The sequence below is a fragment of the Lepisosteus platostomus genome, chromosome 18, assembly GCF_059453375.1.
Source record: "Lepisosteus platostomus isolate fLepPlt1 chromosome 18, fLepPlt1.hap1, whole genome shotgun sequence".
In the NCBI taxonomy this organism is placed as follows: Eukaryota; Metazoa; Chordata; class Actinopteri; order Semionotiformes; family Lepisosteidae; genus Lepisosteus; species Lepisosteus platostomus.
In genome coordinates, this window is record NC_142628.1 from 4,838,674 (window position 1) to 4,862,630 (window position 23,957).

The following is a 23,957-nucleotide window of genomic DNA, read 5'->3' on the forward strand; positions in this document are numbered from 1 at the left end:
TATGATAATTCTTACTTTATCTGGAATGTGAAAGTCAAGTGTTTGACATCTGTATTATGTGACTGGCCACTGTGTCTATAGTAGTTCATTCTGGCTTTGAGAATACGGTATTCATTCTTTATACTTTCCATTGAATGCAGAGAATAGGATGGATATTATATTGATGAAAACATTTGAGTACTTACAGCTGTCTCCTGGGAGATACTAGCATATTACAGCAATGCTGTTATGATAACTGTAAGCAAGCAATTTGATGATGATGTGATATAAATTCTTTAGATTGAGGCTCGGGATTTTCATTTATTCTGATTTGTATATTCCTGGGGTAATGTATACTTAAGATAAATGTAGCAGCATTAACATTTACTTTAGTAATTGTTAGTATTACACAGCAGAGCTAGCTTTAATTTAATTCCTTACTTTCTGCTTGGCTTGTGGTATGTCCTCTGTATTGTTCTAATGTCATATTTGCTTTAGTTTTAATTTTCAAAGGAAATTGAGAATTTCCAAAATTTTGTAAACACTATGTACAGAGAGGAAGAAGGAAAGAAAAATAGTAAATAAGTAAAAAGCTGTTAATTCTTTTTTACTTTAAATACTGGGATTTACTAGTACAATCCCTAGATTTGCTATTAACTAAATATAACCAACATATTTAAAAAGCAGGAACCATTGGATGAAGCATCAGATATCAGGCATGCTGCTCAGTTATACAGCTGTCCTGATAGAAGGAGGGTATGTTGGGCTCCCGTCATCCTTAACAACATCCTGATTAATACCTGTAATATAGTGAAAAGAGGGGATTCTGTTCAAGTGTGCAGAGATACTTGCCACTCCTGGGACTGCAGTGAAGAAGGATGAACAGTACAACTCCTCCCTCTGGGCTGACTGTACATAGTGTTATCCAACTTGTTTTGTCCAACTTCAGAAGGATAAAGACCATTTCAATGAAACCAAGCAGTGAAATGCTAAGAAAATTCAGATAGTGTATTAGATATGTAAAAACATTTTACATATATGAGAACCTCAAATGACTGACTCCGGACGGCATCTTAAAAAGTCTAGACGGTATTAATAAATCTTTTCAACATGAGGCTTGTACAGTATTGTGCAGATAGCGAGGTGCCAACCAGAGTCAGAATACATCAATAGTGTCTGTGAAGGTGGAAGGCTGGTAGAAACTGGCTGTCAGAGCTTGTTTTTTCAGCTGTGTATCTGCACTGAAGCAATATCTAGTTCTGCTTTACATTCTAAAGTGCCTTGACTCCTGATAAACCTGTAAGTAGGTGTATCACTTTTGAGATCTTAGCATGTGACGGTGTAGAAAAATCTGTAGGTGATGCAGAATAAATAAAAGTACTGGCTTTAAACTGATTGAAGCCTTAAGCCTCATCAGTAGCTACTAAATATAGCCATGTTTAGTACATTACATTTGTCTTGATGCTGTTGAACTTTCCGCTTAATCCCTGCCAAGCTCCTGACTTTTCAATTAAAGTAAAATATATTGCAAGTATGAAAATATTTTTCACCTGGTTTATGTTTGAAATGTATCATCTATTTTCAGAAGTACTGATTTTTTTATCCATAATTACTCCTAGAAAGGGTTTTTTAAAAGACTGAGTGTAAAGCAGGCTTTTTGTTGTTTCAGAGCCAGAGGTGTGTTGAAATCATACACGCATCCAGTTATGGATTTGTTTTTGTATTGTAACACCCCCAGATGATCAGGTTGACTCCAGTTTTTGCTGCAGTAAAAGTGCAGTGGTTGATCTTTTCCATTTCCAATGAAATGTCGGTCAGTTTTTTTGCAGAATTTTGGTTATGTGAAGGGGCACCATGGTGAGACAGTGGTCAGCATTCCTGCCTCAGAGTGCTGGAGTCCTGGGTTCAATTCCTGACCTGGTGTGCTATCCGCAATGGAGTTTGTAGGTTTTCCTTGTGTTTGCGTGGGTTTCCTCCATGTGATCTGGTTTCCTCCCACAGTCCATAAACACACTGGTAGGTTAATTGTCTTCTGGAAATTAGCACAAGGTGTGTGTGTGTGTCTGTGTCTGCCCCGCAGTGGTCTGGCATCTTGTCCAGGGTGCCCACGTTTCTTGCCAGGATAGGCTCTGGCTCTCCCTCGATCCTGAACTGGAAGAAGCAGTTAGAAAAGGGAAGATGCAGTAGACGCATGGATGTTTAAGTGGGGAAAAATATTAATACCTTGCTCTTGCTGACTTTTTACCTCTTAGGTTTTCCAGTTATTTTCAGGAATTGCAGAGTCAAGCCTTTGACTGCTGCTTCACAATGATGAGTCCCAAATTAATATCAATCCTCAGGCAGGCCAACCTTTCCTGGCACATCGAGCTGCAGCTATAAGATCTGTCATACACCTCTGGCAGTCTCAGTAATGTTTTTTATGGAAGAAAGAAAGTACTACTAGGTTACATTTTGCAAGTGCAAGACCTCACAATGTGGTCAGATGCTTTTGCTGGAAAACCTGTCCAGTTACAGTAACTCCCTTCTCCGTTTTTTAGGGTGGGGGATCTGCTTCTGCTCTTCGTACATGTTCTCTTTTGTGTTGATTGTATTTTGGGAAAAAAAATGTGTTAAAAAAAAGGAAAATGAGGGGGAGAACAGAAAGCAGTATCAATTGTTTTTGACTGGAAACTTTGCCTTTTGTATTTATTATATTATGTTTTATCTGATGCACCATATTGTATCACTTGGGAGTCAGGAATTCAGGCTGTCATATTTTCCTGCAATCTAATCCATTATAGTTCTTGACCTAATTCCTCTGTGGATTGAACCCTGTGTTTTTTTATCCTTTCCTGTGATGATGCATTAAGTAGATTGAAGGGGATTAATGTATTTTCCAGAATTGATATCGGGCCGACTTCAGTTTCGTATAACATGTACTGTAGTTTAGAGATGTTCTTGATGGTTTTCTTTTTACAGTAGCTACTGTTATTCTCTGCCGTTGACCTGTCTAGATAATGAATTCCAAATGGACATGATCACCCTTTCTGCTGATCTGGTGGCAAAGCATTTGTTGCTGTGGACTCAAAATTAGTATAAGTAATAGTAGTAATTCGTATAAATAAATAAATGCTTGTGATTTTTTTCTGGCCTCCCGGAGAGTGGTCTCCATAGATTCTGAGTGCCATCTCTGTCCCAATGTAACCAAGGTAGACACCTCATAGTGACTATTTTATCAGGAAACTGGATCAGTTTTGTTCTGAAACTGGATCGCTTTTTATGACAGGGAGCAGTACTCCAGCTTGACAGCCTTGGACTCCAATTCCTTGAAGTCTCCTATTTCACTGAATGCGTATCCAATACATTTGTTCATTGGGTTCACCCAGAACCGAGTCATGTTTTGAAACCATTACGGGAACAGTAAACGGTCTGTACATGTCTCGGAAACCGACTCACTGTTGCCATCTCGGTTCTGACCAGCTCTGCCTACACTCTTGGAATAAAAGTCACATGATCTCACAAGTGGGTATATTTATATGAAAAACGTTCCAGTAAAACAACAACATGTATGTATTTTACATTTGTACTAACCTTTGAGAAGATCAGTTCTCCTATAAATCCAACATTAAAACTGTCTGTTATCTGCTTCAACTGCAGTGCTATAAAAACAGTATAATAACATGTTTTGACTGGTAATTCAGCTCGAAGGTCACAATGACCACAAGAATGGTGTACAGTGACTTTCTTTTCTGTTTTAGAAAAATGTGATTCACTTTGTTGATTTTTGTCCTTAAAAGAGCTTGAAAACAATTAACAAAAAAGAAATCTACTAGGCAACTGAAAGATAATCCCACATCCTAATAAATATTTTTTTGCATTTTCCAAAATAGATAGATAGATACTTTATTGATCCTGTAAGGGAAATTGCAGTAAATCATTGGAATGTTTCAGTTTCACAGTCGGTCTTTGGAAAGTTGCCAATTATTAATGAAATTATTTTCTGCCTATTTCTGTTTTGTAAGATTTGAAGCGTTTCATTTAGTGTTAGCATTTTTAAAGTATCAAGCAAATCAATACATTTGGGCAGTAGCTGATTGCCCAACCGGTATCAAGTTGAAAAGATCCTTTGCACTCATGTTTGGCATGGGAAAGTCTCTAAGAGTCGCTTTTCTTGTCCTGTTCATGCAGTTATTTTCTGGCCTCACTCCTCTGTATCTGGCTTGCCATGAAAAGCCTTTAATGTCAAACTCCAGTAACTTTTTGGCAAGCCTTAATTAACGGTCACTGCTGCACCCTGGCAGATGTGCCTGTTTCTGATGCCGCTGTGGGTAAGCCCGCTATGCTCTTTACTGCTGGAGATCCGAGACAGAGGCGTCTTTGTTAGCTGTCTTAGCTCTCCGCAGCCTCCCCCCCTTCCTCTGTGGAGTTCTCACACTGAGCAGCAGCAGACTGCCTGCTTCGCTGTCCCCTGGTGTCACTGCTGCAAGCAAACTAGCCCTTAGAATGTCTGTGTGGAGAGAATGACAGCTGCTGACAGACAGACAGAGTGGGAGACGGACAGACAGAGGACGGGGTCACCTACTTGTGACCTAACTAGCAAAGCCAGCAGAAAGCCGATCTCATGCCGGATTACGTACAGTACAGACAGTTGAAAAACAGGTTTGTGCTATAAATAACCTTCAAAGTGGCAGTCGGTAGACCATCTGCATTATAGGGTATAAGAGTCATGTTCAGTGTACAGTACTGTATACTCATCAGTTCTTAGCCTTATATCCATCGGGGTTTTGTACAATTTAAGCCTCCAAACTCTTTTACATTTAGTGCTGAGCTAATGGTTTAATTAATTTATTCTATATGCAGAGAAACCCATCTCTTTTTTTTTAATCTGTCTTGTTTTTAAGGAAGGCTTCCTAACACAATTTATCCCAAAAGAGTGTTTACACTGTATGTATGGGGAAGGAGAGTACAGCTGCCTCCTCACCCATTATGGCTTTTGTCACCAAGTGACTTTAAGCGTGAAGAATTTTTTTTCCTTCCTGCCTGGTTTCCGCAACAACGCAGATGAGGCTGGCCATGGGGTGGGGACTGCACAGCATACGGTCTCTGTGGCTCTTAAAGGATGTCAGTTTACAGTGGGGTCAGTGTACTCTGGGCACAGAAACCAGGCCAATTAGATGCTGCAACAGTGAGTAGCTTAAAGCTAGACTTCCCCTATGCCAAGGAGTACACGCTTGCAAGGTTAAAACATACTTTCCACTTCACTGCTTGATACTTGTAAGGCACAACTAAAACAAATGCTCATGCAACTTCTCAAAATTCATTTTAAGAAAATGCAATATCAAGTTGCAATTTTAAAACAATTACCATAGCATGATGAAATTGATAACTGTAGTTTGTACAAGCAGGAGTTCGCTATACACCTTCTGCCTGAACAACATGGTTTTGTTCTACTTATTATTACCATCCGTTTCTTTAAACTTGCACTCTAGAGGAATGGATAAGAGCTAAGGACATGTCACATACTCATGGTATGTATAGAATGGCTGTAGGAGAAGCCAGAGGGAGGTAGAGGATCACCACATTGGTAGAGAGACAGTTGTGTGCCTCCAGTGTTGCTGGTTTGTACACACTAGGTGTTTGTTCCAGAACTGAGCTACAAAGGCCAGAATGAAATGCTGCAATGCTCTATTTTTTTAAGTGGTGAGTTTTCTGTTTTTCTTTATTTCCCCTACGAACGATAAGCACTGCTTGTTGGAAACAAACTGGCATTCATTAGCACTGGTTCAAAGTGTGTCTGTGTCCTGCAGAATCACATTAGCTTGGCGTGAAAATGATAGGCTTGTTAGATACGGGCGATAAACCACAGAATACATTGTTGTGAATACATAACGCTGAATCGCAGAACTGTAAGTGAAAGAACTTAACAGAACTAAAAAGTGAGATCTTGGTTCTAATCATTTTTATAGTTATTGATCGGTTGTTTTTGGTGTGCAACAATGAATGTGCTCAATATGGGCAATATATTTCCAGTGCTCTTTCAGTCTGTATTTTTACAGGTTGTGGAAGAATATGAATAATATGACTTTTGACAAGGCAAGAGGGGAGAATGTGGCTGTGCTGGTCTCTGTCTGGGAGTCTTTATGACAAAAGCAGCGGTTGTAACCTTTCCCCACATTAGGAGGACCAGCAGAGGGTAATGGTCCATTCGGTCACTGATTGGCTAATGCACATACTGTAAATCTATTCAAAAAGTCTGCCCCAGGGCAAGCATTTGTTCCCCATTTTCTGAAAGTCATTATAGAAGTAAAAGCTAACGGCTATCTCTGCAAGTAAATGGGGGGTAAATTGCCTATCAATTCCCACAGGAAAAATAAAGATACAAAAGCACTAATCTATAAACAGAGAAAACAGGGTCATACAAACCAGTTGCTTTTTACTTCTACAGTAGGTAACAAAATGATGTACTGTACAAACTCTGTGAAGCAAATGTTGAACAGGGGGAGAAAGATTGAAAATCTTCTTGTTGATTTCTACTGCTGCCTGCTGTGTGATGAGCTCTAATTTTGGGCAACAGCTGTAACACGTCTAAATGTCACCCCCTAATTTAAAATCATTCCCCAAGAGCAATGCAACTTTATACCACCAGAAGGCTTTCAATGATGCCAAACAGCTAGTAGATAGCAAACAACCATATTATTTATTGTAGAGCTCTTAGAAAAACAAAACAGCTAGAAGCACAGTATCATTTACAAATCAAACATTCAGCAACTTTCTGCATTTTGTATATCCATCCCTCTTTGCAATAGACTCAGTTTGGTATATATTGTGGACTTGCAAATGATTTGTAAAACTTGAAAAACGATTACCTCACTCTGAATGATCCGATTTAAGACGGTATCGTTTACTGAAAAAGACAGCAGGAAGCTGTTAGCTTTTCCCTGCAGTGAATCACTCAATTAGCCCTTGCAGAGCTCCCTGTGTAATTGAAGTGAATGAAGGTATTTTTTTAAAAGTTTGCTTTTATATGGGCCTGGAAGCCTTTGTTTATTCATACCTTCAAAGACTTCAATCAATAACTCCCAGGAAAACAGAAAGCAAGTATCTTGCTGGGGATCAATAGGAAGTGACTAATTACTTGTAGAGAAGGAGTGATAGCCATGATAGCCTCTTACATCCCAGAGTACAAGGTTTTGAGAACAAATTTCACATGGTGTTGAGAGAAGATGTTGGAAAATGTGCACTGACACATTAGTTACAGTAAAACTCAATATCTCCTTTAAGGCTAGATGAAGGGCAGTTTAAACACGACAGCACAGTTCCTGGCACAAGACCGAGACCCATATTAGGAGAATTTAAAGGGACTGGATGGAGGACATGCTAATCTGAAACTATCTTGAGTTTCAGATTTTCTCATCCCAGTGTGGTGCAGAATGTTTCTATCACAGTTCGCCAGAATCATCATGCATAAATGGTTGTTTTGCAGGAGATGATATGTGTGTGATCGCCTTTTACTAGGCTCCTTTTTGCATCCCTTTATTAATCTTAATTTAAGATTAAACTTGATTAACTGTTTACCTGTGTGGGCCATTATGACACCTGGGAAGAAGCAGACTGCATCCCCTCATACTACTGTGGCCAGGGAATGTTTGAGACTTGCAGTATCTGATCTGGATATTGGGATAATCTCTTAGGGCACAAAGCCACACTCTCTGTGGAGTGATAACGCAAATTCTGGCCAAAGCTGTGGACCCAATCAAGCTGTAGTCAGACCATTCAACCTGATTCTTTGCTACAGCTCTGGTTAGAGGAACAGTCCAGCAGAAGTGTCAGGGAGTTTAACTTATTCAAGTAATGGGCAGACAAGCAGAGACCCGTTTTTCTTGAACTTAACCTCTGGAACACTCCCAAAAAGGTGCCCAGAGGTTCCGTGGTCAGAATGCACAAAGCAGGCCAAGTGATAGCTTGTATATGATACCTTGTATGAAGAGTTAGATACTCTCTGTGATGGAAATCGTTCTAGGCAATGGTTTTATCTGCGACAGACAGTAACTGCTGCTAAGGGTTACTACAAAGCCTGCAGTAAAAAGGCAGAAAGAGAGCAAACCCATTCATTTGTTTTGTCCCTGAAATCAAACAGATGATGCATTGTGTAATCCAAGTTCCACATAGTACCTCGAATTCTTTGTTTCTGTAGCAAGAGCCATTTGTTCAAATATGTTGCTTTTTCAAGATAGTGTAAATGTCCACTACAGATGAAAAAAGCAGCAAAGTGTAAATTAAAAAGCGTGTAGTTGAACATGGGCTTCTCGTAATGTGAATAAATGACTCATCCTTAGAGATCATCATTTATCTTGTCACCAGTAGCCCTCCGTATAATTACAGGCTTCTGAGGAACATTCTGAAGTAGTTTGTTCCTTATAATTATTCTTAGCAACACTATAAAGTGTCCTTAATGGTACTCTATTGTAATAAAACTACAATGTTAATGTATAGAAAACTGAATGTAATTATAATATCACGTTATAAGTACAATGTAATTAAAGATTAAGTCTTTATTTGTGGTTTCTCTGACAGATCTTGCTAGATGTTTATAGCTTATACTGTATGCTGATACCATATACAGGTGTTAGACTCTATTGGGTATAAGTTATTTGCAGTTGCAATGTAAACAGTAAATGTACTGCTTTGGTTTGACAGTAGTGGTTTCATTGTTTTCTCTTAAATCTTATTTTTCCTTTAAATCATTTACTTTTGTGTGTTTATTTGGAGTTTCTGAGATTTTGATCACATGTATAGTTTTCATCCACTTTGTATTAAATCTGTATAACAGATTCTCATATGCTAAACTTCAAAGACTTTTCTCAGGCAGTCATGTAGTAGCAGTGTTTTAGATAAGCCAGTTAAGTCATATATATTAATAACGATTTGATCACTGATCAAACAAAATATTTTTTATTTCTAAAAGTTAAAATAGTTGCACATATAAATACAGACAAAACCTCAAAACAAATGATAATACCGTACTTTAAGTGTCTTTTAATAAGTAATGTTATGCAGTGTCTCTCATTTGTTACAATATTAAGCAGTCAAAAGGCAAGTAGATCAACTATATGATCAACACTGCAGAGCTCACTACAGTACCTTGTAGAGGTTCACTTACAGAATAAAAGCTGAGCCAGTCACCACATTTATAACCACATGCTACCCACACTTAGAATTCATTTATTTTATGTACTTGCCAAAAAGTAATCTTTTGAGATGGCAGATATCACAAATCTTTCAAAGTATCCTGACGTTGCAGACTGAAGGGGCTGCCTTCTATGAAAGCCCTAGCTTTTGGCTGCCCGATTCCCCTCACTTCATGTATCTGTTTTGTCTTCCTTCATTGAACCAAGCCCCTCATGCACAAGAAATGAAACATGTTTAGCTCTTTGCCCTCATACTGTACAACAGCAAGGACAAATTTAAAAAAGCAAGCCTATTCTTTGAAAATCAGGATTCTGTTATGCAGTATGGCAGAGTGCCTCAGTGTGTACTGTATATGCGGCCCTGCCAGTCCACTCCATTGCATTAGTGTTAGTATTATTACATGGATCACGCTGATTATTAAAGAAATCTGAATCTGGATAAATCCTCCAGTGGAGCAGATGGGAAAGGCCAGAGGCTAAGAAGCCTTGTATTAGGGTCTACTTCTCTGTAGCTATACTATATGTATTAGAAGTTTGTTTTGGTCCTTTAAAGCTTTAACGCATGTTTAGTGGGCATATTTTATGCAATTGTGAATGCTCGCATGCAATTTGTTTTCAGTTTCCATTCCCTTTGTCTTTGACTAGTATCATGCTAGCTATCATCTAGGCCTGAATCCTCTAAAATATCAAAATATTATCTTTCTACAAGAATAGCCTCAACACTGGACAGTGCAGTTCTCAAGGCAGATGCTGAAAAATGTTTCCCTTAGTGTTACTACTTAATATTGGATGGTTGGTTTCAATTTGGGAAAATTTCTAGGTGAATTATACTGTATCTTCCAAATTAGGTGTCGTTAATGTGTATCCCTGTGCAGCAAGGTGACCTTTGTTTTTGAAAGTCTTCCAGCTTGCTTAAAAGATTTTCTGTTTCCTTGTGCAATATTCAGACAACCCTGTCTGGAGCCTCCTGTGTGTGAAACACTGCTCAGATCCTTGCACTTCTGCAAGCGAAAGAGGAGAAATTTCAATTATTTAAAGAGCACATCATTTTACTCCGTCAAGATTTTTTTCATGCTTTCATTTTGCAGATCCCAAGTTTTATTTTTAACGGTATTATTACGCTTGCTGTCCACTTCCTTCTTCCATAAATTTTTACAGGGACTGTTTACGACTTGTGAAAAAAGCTATTATGGATTGTAGTGATAGAAACGATCTGCAAAATACATCAAACTTGAGGGTATTTGCGTTTTAAATTACTTGTAGTCTGGGACCTTTTCACATCTCAGGATGTGTGATTGCATGGCATTCCTTTTACTCTCTGAAAGTATTTCTGATCTTAAAAGGAATTGAGTTGCTACTGGAAATAATTTAAAACTTTCTAGGTTTTTCACTGTTAATTACCAATGTCTTGATATAAATGTACTGTAAAACATAGGCAGCCAGAAGTCTCAGGAAAAAAAAAGTTGCAGATGGGAGAAAATTATAACTCATCCTAAAATTCCCTTGGTACCCTAAATCCAGTACTGGGCGTAAAAACTGTGGACATGCTGAGCATAACCCTAGCTGGGGTTTCAACAGAGCAGGTCTCCAATGTGTGTCCAAAGCCCTCCAATCATCAGACTGGAAAATGTTCCTCAAACCTATTCATATAATATTAATATGAGTCTGATAAAATCAAAATAATTGAAAAAAGCTTTTGGAAATTTATAATTTATCGTCATCAATAATTTCTTTTTTATGCACATTTTCAATCAGCTAAAAAATGCTGTAAAAATGACATTGAAGTGGCGTGGTGGCTCTGTGGCTAAGGATCTGTGCCTGTGGCTGGAAGGCTGCTGGTTTGTATCCCACGACTGGCAGAGGAATCCTACTCTGTTGGGCCCCTGAGCAATGCCCTTAACCCCAACTGCTCCAGGGGCGCTGTACAATGGCCGACCCTGCACTCTGACCCCAAGCTTCTCTCCCTGTCTGTGTGTCTCATGGAGAGCAAGCTGGGGTATGCCAAAAGACAAATTCCTAATGCAAGAAACTTTATAGGGCTAATAAAGTGATCTTATCTTTCGGGCCAGTATAGGATTTGGCTTACAAGAACCATTAAATGTTGACTTCAGTAAGGAGTTTCCTCAGTAGAACAGCTTTTCTTACGACTTTTGAACAGTTTTTAACTCTGCAATATACTGTACTATAATTTCTCAATTCCAATTTGCACTTGTCATATTAGAAAAAAAACTAACTTACACGTTTATTTTGACAGCTTACAGTTTTTTATGTTTTTATTTCTATAAATCTGGCTCCCTCACATAGAATTTATTGAGGAAATTTAATTATTGCTGTAGACTGGATCCTATTAAACCCTTGGTCAGGATTTAATTATTTAATTAAACATATTAAAACTTGCAGTAAAGTGGCCCAGTTCTGGAGATGACAGTAAGTGTTGGCCTCCAAGGTCACTGCGATATTGTGAAACTGTGATGAGCTGAAGAGCAGACTTAGCAAACCAGCACAGAGTTGCTCAGAGTTTTTTTTTATTAATCCCAAGATATCTATTAGGAGTGAAAGTTCTAAAGCAGAGTCATTTGAAAAAAATCTATTTGTATGTGCTTTAAAATGTGTGGAAATGATTCATATAGATAAAACACATCTTAACGTACAGTCAATTTAAGAATTTCAGTGATATCATATCCTTACACATGAAGTGAAATTTAAGACCCCAGTTTTTTAATCATCCAAAAAGTGCACAATAGAGCCCCCTCAATTGGTACAGCATTACTTTACCTCTATAGACTGACCACTAGATGAATTTGACAAAAAAAAGCAGTAAAGAGTAGGAGAGTATAGTAATAATAATAATAATAATAATAATAATAATAATAATAATAATAATAATAATAATAATAATAATTGCTAATACTTATATAGCGCTTTTCTGGACACTCCACTCAAAGCGCTAGTACAGTAATTAATTTGCAAGTAGCAGCAGACGTTTTGATTTATTCCCAAACCATTCTGTTTCTGATCTTTGTTACAGCCACTTACCTGAAATTATTTAAATGAACCAAATACCACTTAATTAAATATTTAAGACATCTCCTGCAAGAAAGGCTGCTAAAAGAATCAGTTAGAAAGGGTAACTATTGAATAGTTCTGGTCATTGGGATTATTGGGATCATAAGACTGCTCTACCTGATGAACAGGGATAAATTGCAATGTTGTAGGTATTGATGCACTCACAAAATAGTTCACTTCTAAGGACTTTTTGTTTATTTGAGTAGTGAGTTAAAACATCCTCTCTCTAGTTAGCCTTAGCTTTTATAATCCCTTCAGTAGAAGATTCTTCTTAATATTAGGTCCTTAATTATTTAACTGAATTCAGTTTTCTAATAGTCTGGGTTTGATGCTCTCTCTTTCACATTTTTCAGTCCTTTTTAGTCCTATTATGGGAGATGGAATAGAATTTGAAAGATGTAACAATTGGAATTATTGCATATTATTAAGATAGTGTATTGCATCACTAACCCAAGCCATCTCTTTAGAAATGAAATCTCTTAATTTACTGACAAAAAGATCATATCTATTGTTGGTGTGCAGTCAAGAGCATCTTTCCTATGAGCTTTAAAACTTGGATATGATCTTTAGTGTCCATTTGAACTATGCTAGATGCTCAAAACCTATATGTTTCAGCAATAAAAGCCCAGATCTGTTGGTAAACAATGCAGTAGTCCAAAGGTAAACTTTTGTACTATATTTAGGACCACCTGTCCTCAAACGTTTAAACAACAGATGGAAAAATTTAAGGATTCTTTTGAATTTAATACTTCTATTTCCTACAGTGTGAGAAGAGTCCCCCCAGAACTGTTTGAATAGCACAGCTGTTTCTGATCCTCAGCTGCAGTTTGGGTTTTGCTTGCCTTCTCTTGACGTGTAAGCCTTGTGATGATGTCAAACTGCTGCCATTTCATTATTTTCACTGGGGAGCAAGCATACTAAGAGATGCTAAGTGAGATCAAGTTTCAGCGGCAGAAAACTGACTCAATTAATCTTTGCTTATACTTGCAGACATCCGAGTTCCTTGTGTTGTGGGCGCAGCTGGTAGAGATTTCACATTGTTCACTTGGGGTACCTGGCGGGTTTTTCTGTTTTCACAACTCTTTGTAAAAATTAAGTGACAGCTTTGACCAGAGTTGAATAATTAATTTTCCCATTGTCCTGCTGTTTTAAAAAAACAACATTTTGCCTTTTGTCAGTTATTTACAGAAAGTAAGTTAATCATTTATATGCCTTATATGTTTGGTGCTTTGGAAAACACTATGCTACTGCCCTTGACAAAATATAGAATTTTTTTTAGTTATACTGTGTATTTATGTACTCATTCCAATAATATCAGTAACGAGAACTTTGCAACTCATGCAACTCAGTTTTCTATTTGACAGCACCTTTGAATATACAGTAGTAGAACAAAGGCGATTTTTATTTCTCTTAATCTGTTCTTTATTGGCATTCTGGCTTTCCTGATCTAATATCACCAGTTGGACGGTATACCTTAATTCTGCACAAAAAGGCATCTTTCCAGATTTGCGATTCCCTGAGGAACACATAAAGAAAAGAGTTTATGGCTCTTTCTACTGTGATTTAGCAACACAAACACAAAACATGCTGAACTGGAGTTCAATTCCAAACTCATTAGCCAGATGGAAATGAAATGAAAGTACACCACATTTACAAAAGATTTGTACAGGAAAATAGTAAGGTTTTATAGGAGAAAACTGTCTTATTCGTCTGAGGCCTAGTTCTGCAATGTGATAATGATTGCAAGATATTTTATTCCTTTTCTCTTTTCCCACCAAGTTGCATTCTAAAGACCCTAAGGGACTTTGAGAGCTCTGTCTCATAACCAAGCTCATATAAAGCCTACCATTTTACCATTTAGTACATTTATTGAATAACAATTACATCTAATTATGTTTTATAGGATCCATGTAGCTTACTTTTAATCACAACCAGGATTTGTAAGCATTGCCTGATTATTACATATATGAAGGCTGTGTGTAAAAAACTAAAGCCCCATGAACTGAAAAGCATAAAAACAAATCCAGCACACGCAGAGCCTTGAGCTTACTCTTGGAGTTTGGACTAGTGGAATTAACACATTAATTTGTATTAGAACCACTGTATTCTGTAGGGATATTAGTATTTGTGCATTTATGAGCTGTACTTTTTCTGCCTGAACATACTGGCTATATAGCTATTTGTGTTTAATATATTAAAAGGTCTCTTTCAACCAGAATCTCCACTTCAGCTTATAAATGTAGTTTCATTTTCTACCCATTGTCTTCATTTGCCTTCCCTTGTGTCTGTCTAACGCATTCTTCCCATTTCAGTTATGAAAGCATATGGCTTTCAGGATGTGCATTATTCCTTTGCATATTGGGTTGGTTATCTCAGTCTTTTTTCTTGCAACACAAAAGATAATGCTGGACAAAGAACAGCGACATCTGTGTTTCTGTCCTTCTGCCAGGTATGACAACCACATGTGTGCCCTTGCAGTATCATTTTCAGCACAAAGGTATCGGTGAAGTGGTAAAAACAGCACACAGAATGAGTACAGATGTGAGACAGAAAGCCTTTGAGTCAGCTCTGCTTATCCATCACCCATGTTTGCCTTCCATCTTGGTGTATTTTACCAAATAATCCTCCATCTGTCAAGATTCCTAATGTGTTGGCAGACAGTCTAAAAGCAACATGTATTATATAGCAAACAAACGTCATTCCGTAGATCTGAGGTATTAAAAAATATTTTTCCCTAATCCATTTGTGGGATAGTTTACACCAGATGTCATTCTCCTGTACTTTTGCTCTGTGGCAGATCATCCTTGGTCTGATTTGACTCTGATCCTCTGGGTCTATCTGGTTTTCAACCACAGAGGTTATGGACATATGGACATATGACTTTATGGTGAGAAAAGGTGAAGAGTCTGGAGGAATGCTTTCTCTTTTATGATTTATAAGGACCCATAGTGATATAGTTCTAGTGAGTAATGAGCAGTCAAACAGAAATGTGTCTTTTCAGTGGTTCAGTGTAGTATTTCCAAATTGGCAGTACAAAGAAATGTTATCTAGCCAGGAGAAAACAAGTCATTTGTGACATTTTTTTTTGTGTAATTATTATATTTTAATAGTGGTACAGATACTGGTCAGTATTAAATATCGTATTCCACTCATGTCAAATTCTGACATTCTCAGTTCATTGCTAAAACAAGTAGAAAGAAATAAGAATATTTGTATGTATAAAACCTTTTGATATACTGTAGAAGTGTGTATTTAGGAAACCAGCTTGAGAAAAAAAAAATCATGTTGTAAAATGGTATTTGAGTAATGCATTATAGAGGCATTTTCTTTTCCATGGCCTGCTTACAAGATTAAGTCATTTCAACAGTTGGTTCAGTAGTTTGTATCACATAGAGGTAGTGGCGCGTTTAATATTGCAACTATAAACATACTGAGTTGCCCCACAGCTGGGCTAATGGTCCCTTACAGAAACAGTTCCCTATGCTGAAAAATGAGAATTTGCTAATGTAGGCTGAGTAATTTACTTGTCAGTGAAACTTTTCAACTGAAACGAATTCCTACTTGGTTCAAGAGTGAAAACTTCATTTGGTTGCAAAACTTGAGATTGATCTCCATTGGCAGAGCATCAAAACAGGAGCTATAGCGACCATTGACGGTGTTCCTCTGATTTTTCTCTTCAGATGGTGAAAAGCTGAATGAGGGGACTGACACCACTCGAAAGAGAGACTCCCATTCGCTGTCCAATCACAGGAAAACCGATGATACAAGTGACAGCCGTGAGGATGAGCTGGCGGTAAGATCCGGTCCCTTCACATACAGTAATCTCACCACTACACCAGCTTCTTTATCTCCTTAGTCCTGGAATCTCCTTAAATATTGGCCTAATATCAGCCTACCCTCCATCCATTTTCTAACCTCTTCATCCAGTTTCTGGTCACAGGGGAGCCGGAGTCTGTCCTGGCAAGCCATGGGCGCAAGTCAGGATACACCCTGGATGAGATGCCGGTCCATTGCAGGGCAAAACAGGCAAAAACATATGTATTCGGACCAGTGCCAATCTTCTCAGAAGCCAATTAACCCACTAGTATGTGTTTGGACTGTGGTAGGAAACTAGAGCACCTGGAGGAAACCCACATGAGCGGGGGAGAACATGCAAACTTCATGCAGATAGCATCCGAGGTCCGGAATGGAACACAGAGCCTTAGTGCTCCTTACAATGCTAACCACTGCACCACCGTGCTGCCCATCAGATACCACCAGTCCCAGATTACCTTGTTGTTAGCTTAGCTTTGTTTGTTAAAACCCAATACCTATCCAGTGGAAAGCTGCTGTCTAATATTGAACACAGATTCTGCCAGTAGCGGGTGGGTTGTTGTTTTGATGTAAACTAGGTCTCGATATTACTGAAGCTAATGACGGCAGAGGATATCTCAAAGTAAATTGCCTGTTTTTTAGCAATTACTGTATCTATCCTAGCAATACAAAATCAGGAACAAAAAGGCACCTTCATTTTCAGCTTTGAGACTGCATTAAAGCCCGTTTTAGAATAAATTCTTGACTGTTTCCATTGCCTTCTATACCAAAGCAAAGAATACTCATGCTGTGTAGTTCTTATAATTATGTAAGAAGAGCTAGCTGCTGTGGTTCATCAGTCCAGAACACAGTGCTAATCAAAATTCAGCTATCCTTTTCATGCCCATAATTATTCCAAAATATATTAGGTACATTTTTAAAGTGCACTAGGATAAGTGCTTCATTCCTGACTGCAACAAATGAAAGGCAATTTCACTGAGGAAGAAGAAACTAACCAGTTTAAAATAAGTCAAGCCTGTTTCTTTTAACATTGTCATATACAGTATTAATAAGCTATACCTTATTCGCTAAATAGGAAATGATGAAGCCTTGGTACTGCAAAAAAACAAAGATGATAAAAGTTTAAAGCCTTAAACTTTATATTTAAATAAAAGTTTAAATTCTAAAAAAGGAGAAAGGATTGGAGAAATTCCAGTATTTATAAAATGTTGTACTGATAATAGTAATGAGGTATAGTGGCTTTTTTGAAGGAAAGAGATGCAACAGGTTACATTTTTTACAGAAATCACCAATCATTTAGATGGTAGAGCTAATTCTTCTTTTTGACTTTAGCAATGTGCTAAGGCAAAGCAGGATGTGGATGAAAGGGACACCAGATAACTATGCATTGATGGTCTCCATATTTAGTTATAGTGAAAAAGAGATATGAATGAATATGTGGTTAGTATGTGAAAGGCAGGAAAGGGAATGTAAAGTCTGATAAAAGCGTTGGTAACATTTCCAGGCTGATCAATAAGACTGGGGGGTTCAGGGCGTCAGGCTCTGAACCATAGCATTTTGAGAGCAAGTGATGGATGAGATAAAGTGGACGAGTTACTGGAATCTGAATTCTGAAGGGGGAGGAATTGGCTTTGGTGCTCTCTGGCTTTGTGTGTGCTTCTGGTCCTTAGGTTCTGAATTTTTGAAATCGTACTGTACACGAGAGAGCAAATCAGCAATTTGGTTTGAATAGACAGAAATATGAGCATGGTGAATTATGCTAATTATGAATTGGTTGCAAACAGAAATGCAAGTGAAGTGTCTTGGAGGGTTCAGGATATGTGGATGTGGCGGGTATATCAAGGGACTGCGGTAGCAACCAACCTGTCTCTAACAGGTGACAGGTTGTAGTACTGTAAGTTGATTACTAAATTATTGGGGATGTCACACCTTCTACAGCTAGCGGGAGCTCCTACTCTGTCCTGTTACTAGTTTCTCTGTGCTTTGCTTTCCCGTTCACCGGAAATATATATATTTCCTCCTCGCTCAGCATTGAGGCTTCGGATGTCTTGAGACCCGCCTAGCACCAGGTCGGCTCCTCCGCGGCCAGAGGGCACAGGTCTTTTTTGCTCTCCTGCCATTCCACTGCATGCCCTTTCATGACATCTGTGACGGAATGCTGACCCATAATTTGATTTTTTGTTTTTCGCGCATCGTTGTGGGCTTTTTTTTTTCAGTTCTCCTATTCTAAACGCGGGATGCCACCTCCCGTCATACGTGCCTTTGAGCGGTTGCAATCAGCGGTATGTCTTTCCGACATTTGCGTACGAATACCTGGCTTTCCACGAGAAGTCTCTCCCCGCATCCATGACAGAATGTTGAGCGTTTTTTTTTTGCCCTGTGTGTGGTGTTTATCAATGTTTTGTTCCTGGGTTTTTGTCCTGTTTCCCTGGACTCTTGGTTCCTATCTGTTGTGTGTGGTTTGTTGCCCTGCTCTCCCAGGTTTATTTTTGTTGTGTGTGCTTTTGTACGTGTTTTAACCCTGGAGGATTGGGTAGGTCTCAGCCATGGACTCCCGGAGGTTTCCTTTCAGTTAAATGAGGTTTTTCCTTCCCCCAGTGCTGTGCAGCTCATTTATTTTAATGGAGATAGATAATGGCTTCATTGGTACATGTTCATTGCCTCATGAGATGATTGGCACTCTATGGAAGGTATTTTAGCTGTAAAAAATAGCAGTCTTGTCTTTCTTTCTATGTCAGCACCAGTTCCGTGTGTTACAGCTTTAGTCAAGGCAGAATTCTGGAGACATTGCACCCCAAGGCAACCAAAGCCGAACTTTCTTTTCTGACACAACAAGGGCAGCACACTGTTATCTCATTTAGTATAAATATGCACACATGCTGTCCAGACAGAGTATACAATAGTCTGTAAGACAATTATATTTCTCTCTGAAAATCTTTTATTCTTTAATTCTACTTCTTTGGCACAGTGTATTTACCTTGTACAAAGCAGAGTAGCAAGATTTAATTAAAGACATTTAGAGATCTCAACAGGACATAATAAATGAAACCACCATGTAGAAAATACAACTGCAGAGAGGTGTAAATAAAGTTGCTCTGAAATTTACTGTAATGTAGGGCGGAGAATGAATTGTATTCCACGCAAAAATGATTTAATCTTCTCCCGTTGCTTACATCCCCTCATAAAAGAAAGCAATTCAACAATATTGTTAACTCAAATTGCTTTTTTGGTTGTAAATATCATTGTTTCAGGACATTTTATGTGAGCTTGCTATACTGTCCAGAACGCTGACTCTCACCTTGGCTACAATGTATTTTAAGATACTTGGGTCAATAAATAATTTATTGATTTCTACTGGATTAGAAACTGGAAATGTCTCTCAAAAAGGACGCTCCTGGGGCCATCATAGCACTTATAGCATAACAGTTTCATAAAACTTATTTCTCTAGGGTTAGGCTGCTTCTCATTTTTCACTTTCAGTGGTGAGTGTTTTTGTTTGATATTGGAGTTACCTGACTTTGAACTGAAATGAAATAAATGTTAATTAAAAGAGGATTAAGTCATATTCAAATGCATAGAACTAAAGAATGTAACACATAAAAAATAAGGTTATGCACATCTACTTGTGACGTGCCCAGATTAACAAAGGGAATGGTATACTGCACAAGTGATATTTTTAATACTTTGTTGTAGTATGATTGTCTTTGTTTTCCCTAAACAAGATACTGTACCTCCTTTTCTAACTGTGACAAGGAAAAGTGTTATGCAAAAGAGGAAAGTTTTATCATTTTGTTGATGGTCTTTCACAGAACGTATCTTTTCCTTGAAGGATAAGATGTGCTGTGTAAATGAAGTGCAATATAGATTCACTTTCCTTGTGTCGTTTTGCTACTTTCAAAGAAAAGCCTGTTGTGATAAAATCAGGAGTGGCATGATACTAGAATTGGAAGACATAAAATGCACATGACTAATGTTCAGTAATATTGGCAAATAATTAATAGCATGGGCAACTGAGTGTTTTCTTGTAATGAAGCTTGATTAATGCATTCTACCAGTTAGGCATGCAAAACATTTGAATACTGTCTGTTAATCGCACATTCTAGATCAGTGAGTGAAGGACCTCTTGTGATAATTATATTGGGTTTTTATTGAAATAACAGAATACAAATTTGCTGCCATATTCAAGGTCGTCTTTATGATCTTAATTTCAAGGTGGTGTTTCCTAGTTGTGGGAATATCTTTCTGAATGCTGTCTGTATGGCGGTTACCCGTCTTGAATGTCTTTACAGTAACTGGGTCTGTAGTTACAGTAGTTGTTGTTCTGCGTGGCAGGGCAGTGGTTAGCACTGCTGCCTCATAGCACTAGGGCCTGGGTTTAATTGCAGACCTGGGGTTGTAATCCGTGTGGAGTTTGTGTATTCTCCCCATTTTTCCTTGGGTTATCTCCAGAAAATAAACGTGCAGAAAAAACGGCTCAACTGGGAAAAAGAAAGAAAAGAGTAGAGATCGTGCTGCTTTGCTGGCGGTGCTCACTACTTCAGGCTCTGCTGCTCAGTGATAGTACTTGGACAGCCTCACAGAAGCTCTTGCAACAGAAGATTGTGAGTCCTGAAATGTGATCTGGCCTCACTTCTCAATAAACACCATTAGTAAGCTCTGCTGTATTTTATAGTATAGTTTTGTTACACTACAGTCTAGTTGCACCCAAAAGATGAACTCATTTTCAATTTCATTGCAGTTATCTGGGAGTATTAACTCAGAGGCTAACCAATTTATAGAAAGATTGAAGAGACTGAACTTGCTTACAGTAGATTTTTTTTTTTGGCTGAAGGCTATTTAAGTACTTTCAATATAGGAGTGAGAGCAGTCCCTGTAGCTCGCTGATGCTTCTAAATGAAGGTATTATCTTTTCCTCTGTGGCAGTCTGTGTAACTTTCTACAACCTCTGAATGTAGATAAATTTTCCTGTGCCAAGCAGAAAAAAGCCTGTTGGCATTCCCTAGATAAGAAAAAAATCAGCAGTCAGCTGCCTCTCCAAGATTAAGGTCTCAAGTCAGTGACCAACTAATTTTGTAGAATTAAATGGGGTCTAAGATTGTGCTGTCGTTATTTGGAACTACAGTATGCAAGCCGTGAAAGATTTCCATGTAGTTTTTCCACCTACAGCCATGGATAACATGAAAATAACTCATGAATTGCAGGACTACAGGAGATTGAGTAAATAATGACCAATTAACCAGTAAAGATTTTGTTTTTCTCTTTATGAAACATCAACATTTATGGAAACGTTATTCAAAGTCATGTCTGGAAAACAGTTCTCACCATGGTACTGCTTTAGTGTGTCTGTAGAATCATTACTTAAATGAAAGGTTAAGTTAGGAATTTTAGTTATCTTGACAAACAAATGATCAAGAATTTAAACCAGGCAACACATGAAACTAAACAAACATCAGTTAGAAAGATTACTTTTCATAATTTCTTATAACCCTTAGAATCATATATATTTATTAGTAAAAAAACACTTTGGCAAAATTTGCCAACCTAGGTTTGTAGATACTGTTAGACCAGTCTCTTGGATAATTGATGAGAAAACAACACTTTTGTGACTTTACTCTCTCCTTTCATGTCAAAGTTACAGTTGTGCTCTGCTACTAGGAGAATGCAGTCATTCCAAGCCAGGAATCTGTATAGAGCCAGGCTGTTTTATGGGGTATTTGTAATTTTTGATTTGTCCCCAGGGCTGCTTATGGGGTGTCCGGGCGCTCAGCATCATCGGATTAAGCTCTTTGTTATTTGATCTGTATCCCTCTGCTAATATCACACCAAAACAGAAATCACATTTCTAGTGCTAGAACATGTTTAAGGAGGACATTGTGGAAGGCTTTTTTTTTCCATCCGTCTGCTGTTTCCTTTTCTTGAGAAAACATTGTTTGAAAACATAGGAGACTTTTTTTCCTATATCATGCAGAAAAAACATTTCTGTGGTGATCTACTAATCATTTAGCATTTTTGGCTGGTAGTGTACAGTTATTTTCCCATATCTAGCATGAAAAGTAGCCTTTTATCTTTATGGATGTGTCATATGAAACAAATGATGCTAATGTCAAGGAACATTTCACAGCGAGTCAATAGGAAAGTGATTGGTAAATATGATGGATTAGCTCCAGTACTCTAGCCATTCTGCTCCTCATACTTCACCTTGTGTTCTTGAAGATTCTGATAAATGTGGATTAAAGATTGCTAAATGATGAGCTTGGTTCCTTTGTCACCCAAATTAAACTGGATTAATAACTGAAAAGATGATATCAGAAAAAAAAACCTAAACTAAAAAGTCTAAGTTTTGAGTAAACGGGTGATGCTCATAACATACAGTACTGTCCATATATGTATGTCATGATTAGATTAGAGTAGTATGTGGTACAGTGGCAGAGTGGTTAGCACTGAGGCCCTGGGTTCATTTCTGGACCTGGGGTGCTATCTGCATGGACTTTGTATGTTCTCCCTGTGTTTGTGTGGGTTTCCTTCGCGTTCTCCGGTTTCCTCCCACAGTCGAAATACACACGAGTAGGATATGTCTGGTGTGAGTGTGTGCGTTTCTGTGCCTGTCTGCCCCGTGATGGACTGGCGTCCCATCGCATTGCTCCTTGTGTATCCAGGATTGGGAAAAGTGGTTAGAAAATGGATGGATAAAGGGAATTTATGGTCATATTTTAGATCTACAGTGTATCACAGAATTGGCTGTAGGTGTACATGTGAAATATTTAACTCCCTGTTTCACCTGTTGAGTGAAAAGCAAATGCGATTGTGGTTGCAAAGATGCGAGACTGTACTGCATGCAACCCCCAGAATAAGAAAAACAAATGTTAATTTCTTATATTTAAAACAAATGTAGTTTACAGGTTTAATCACATGAAATGTGAGGCATTGTTTGTTTTATGGGGGGGCAAATCATTCATTTTCTGGCAATATTTGCCATTCACACCAGGAACAGCACGGACTTGTTATTAAAAAAAAAAGAAAGTGTCAGATCCACGAGAAAAATGTCACTCCAATACAATTAAAAAACCCAGTGTAGTCTGATGGAGCCACTAATGTGTATGTTTGCATTTCACATATCCTGATAGCATTCACTAAAATAACTTATTTTATACTTTAAGATTTTAAGTAATAAACCTGAAGTTACACACACAGTACACTGTAGATACTGTGTATGCATGACCAGTTCTTTAAGAATTAAATGTCTTTTGAACCGTTTCTATAGTGGTGTGCCAAGAAGGTGTTATCTGCTTGCTAATTTCTATTTGTTTAACATCGCTTCAGTGTCACATCAGCATCACTCCAGGGTCATCTGTTGCTGCAAATCCTCCATGAAACATAGTGCTTATAAATTCAGGGGAACAGGTAGCTGGTTTATTCCATGCCGAAAAGAGAAGGAAGGAAACGCAACATTTCGGCTTAAAAATTCTACGTATTTTATTGCTTCAGTGCTCATATTTGCTCTTAAAATCACACTTGGTGTGGATGGAGCTTTAGAGACAGATCTACAGTAATTACCTTCTTATATTTATTCTGTTTTTTTTCAGAAACACTTCTATTTAGATGGAGCAAAACCTGCAACAGTATGTGTTAATGTATTTCACCTTGCCCTATTCTTTGTTTTGATTGATAAAAAATAATAAATAAATAATATTTGAGGGAGATATGGGCCTGGCTTGCCTGTACTGTGTTGTCTTTGCTTTAATAAGTGATGCAAAAGAAGACAGCATCTTTCTATGGGTTGCTGTCTGCATATACTGTAGATTATAATGCAATGTCTCTCATTGAAAAATGACCCCCTAGCACACATTTCCCATTGACTTTCACCAACCTTCTGGATCCATGATTGATTTCTCCATGAGGCATTGATTCTCTCACATGGCTCTCTCCCTTCAG

The 23,957-nt window shown here is 38.0% G+C and overlaps 1 protein-coding gene across 1 annotated transcript in view; it reads left to right on the forward strand.

Moving 5' to 3' along the window:
- Nucleotides 1-23,957, forward strand: part of b4galnt4a (beta-1,4-N-acetyl-galactosaminyltransferase 4a) — a 164,345-nt gene that overhangs the window by 38,626 nt on the left and 101,762 nt on the right. The window contains exon 2 of the mRNA XM_088611109.1: nt 15,893-16,005. Coding sequence (XP_088467235.1) covers nt 15,893-16,005 — 113 coding nt within the window. The remainder of the gene's footprint in view (nt 1-15,892; nt 16,006-23,957) is intronic.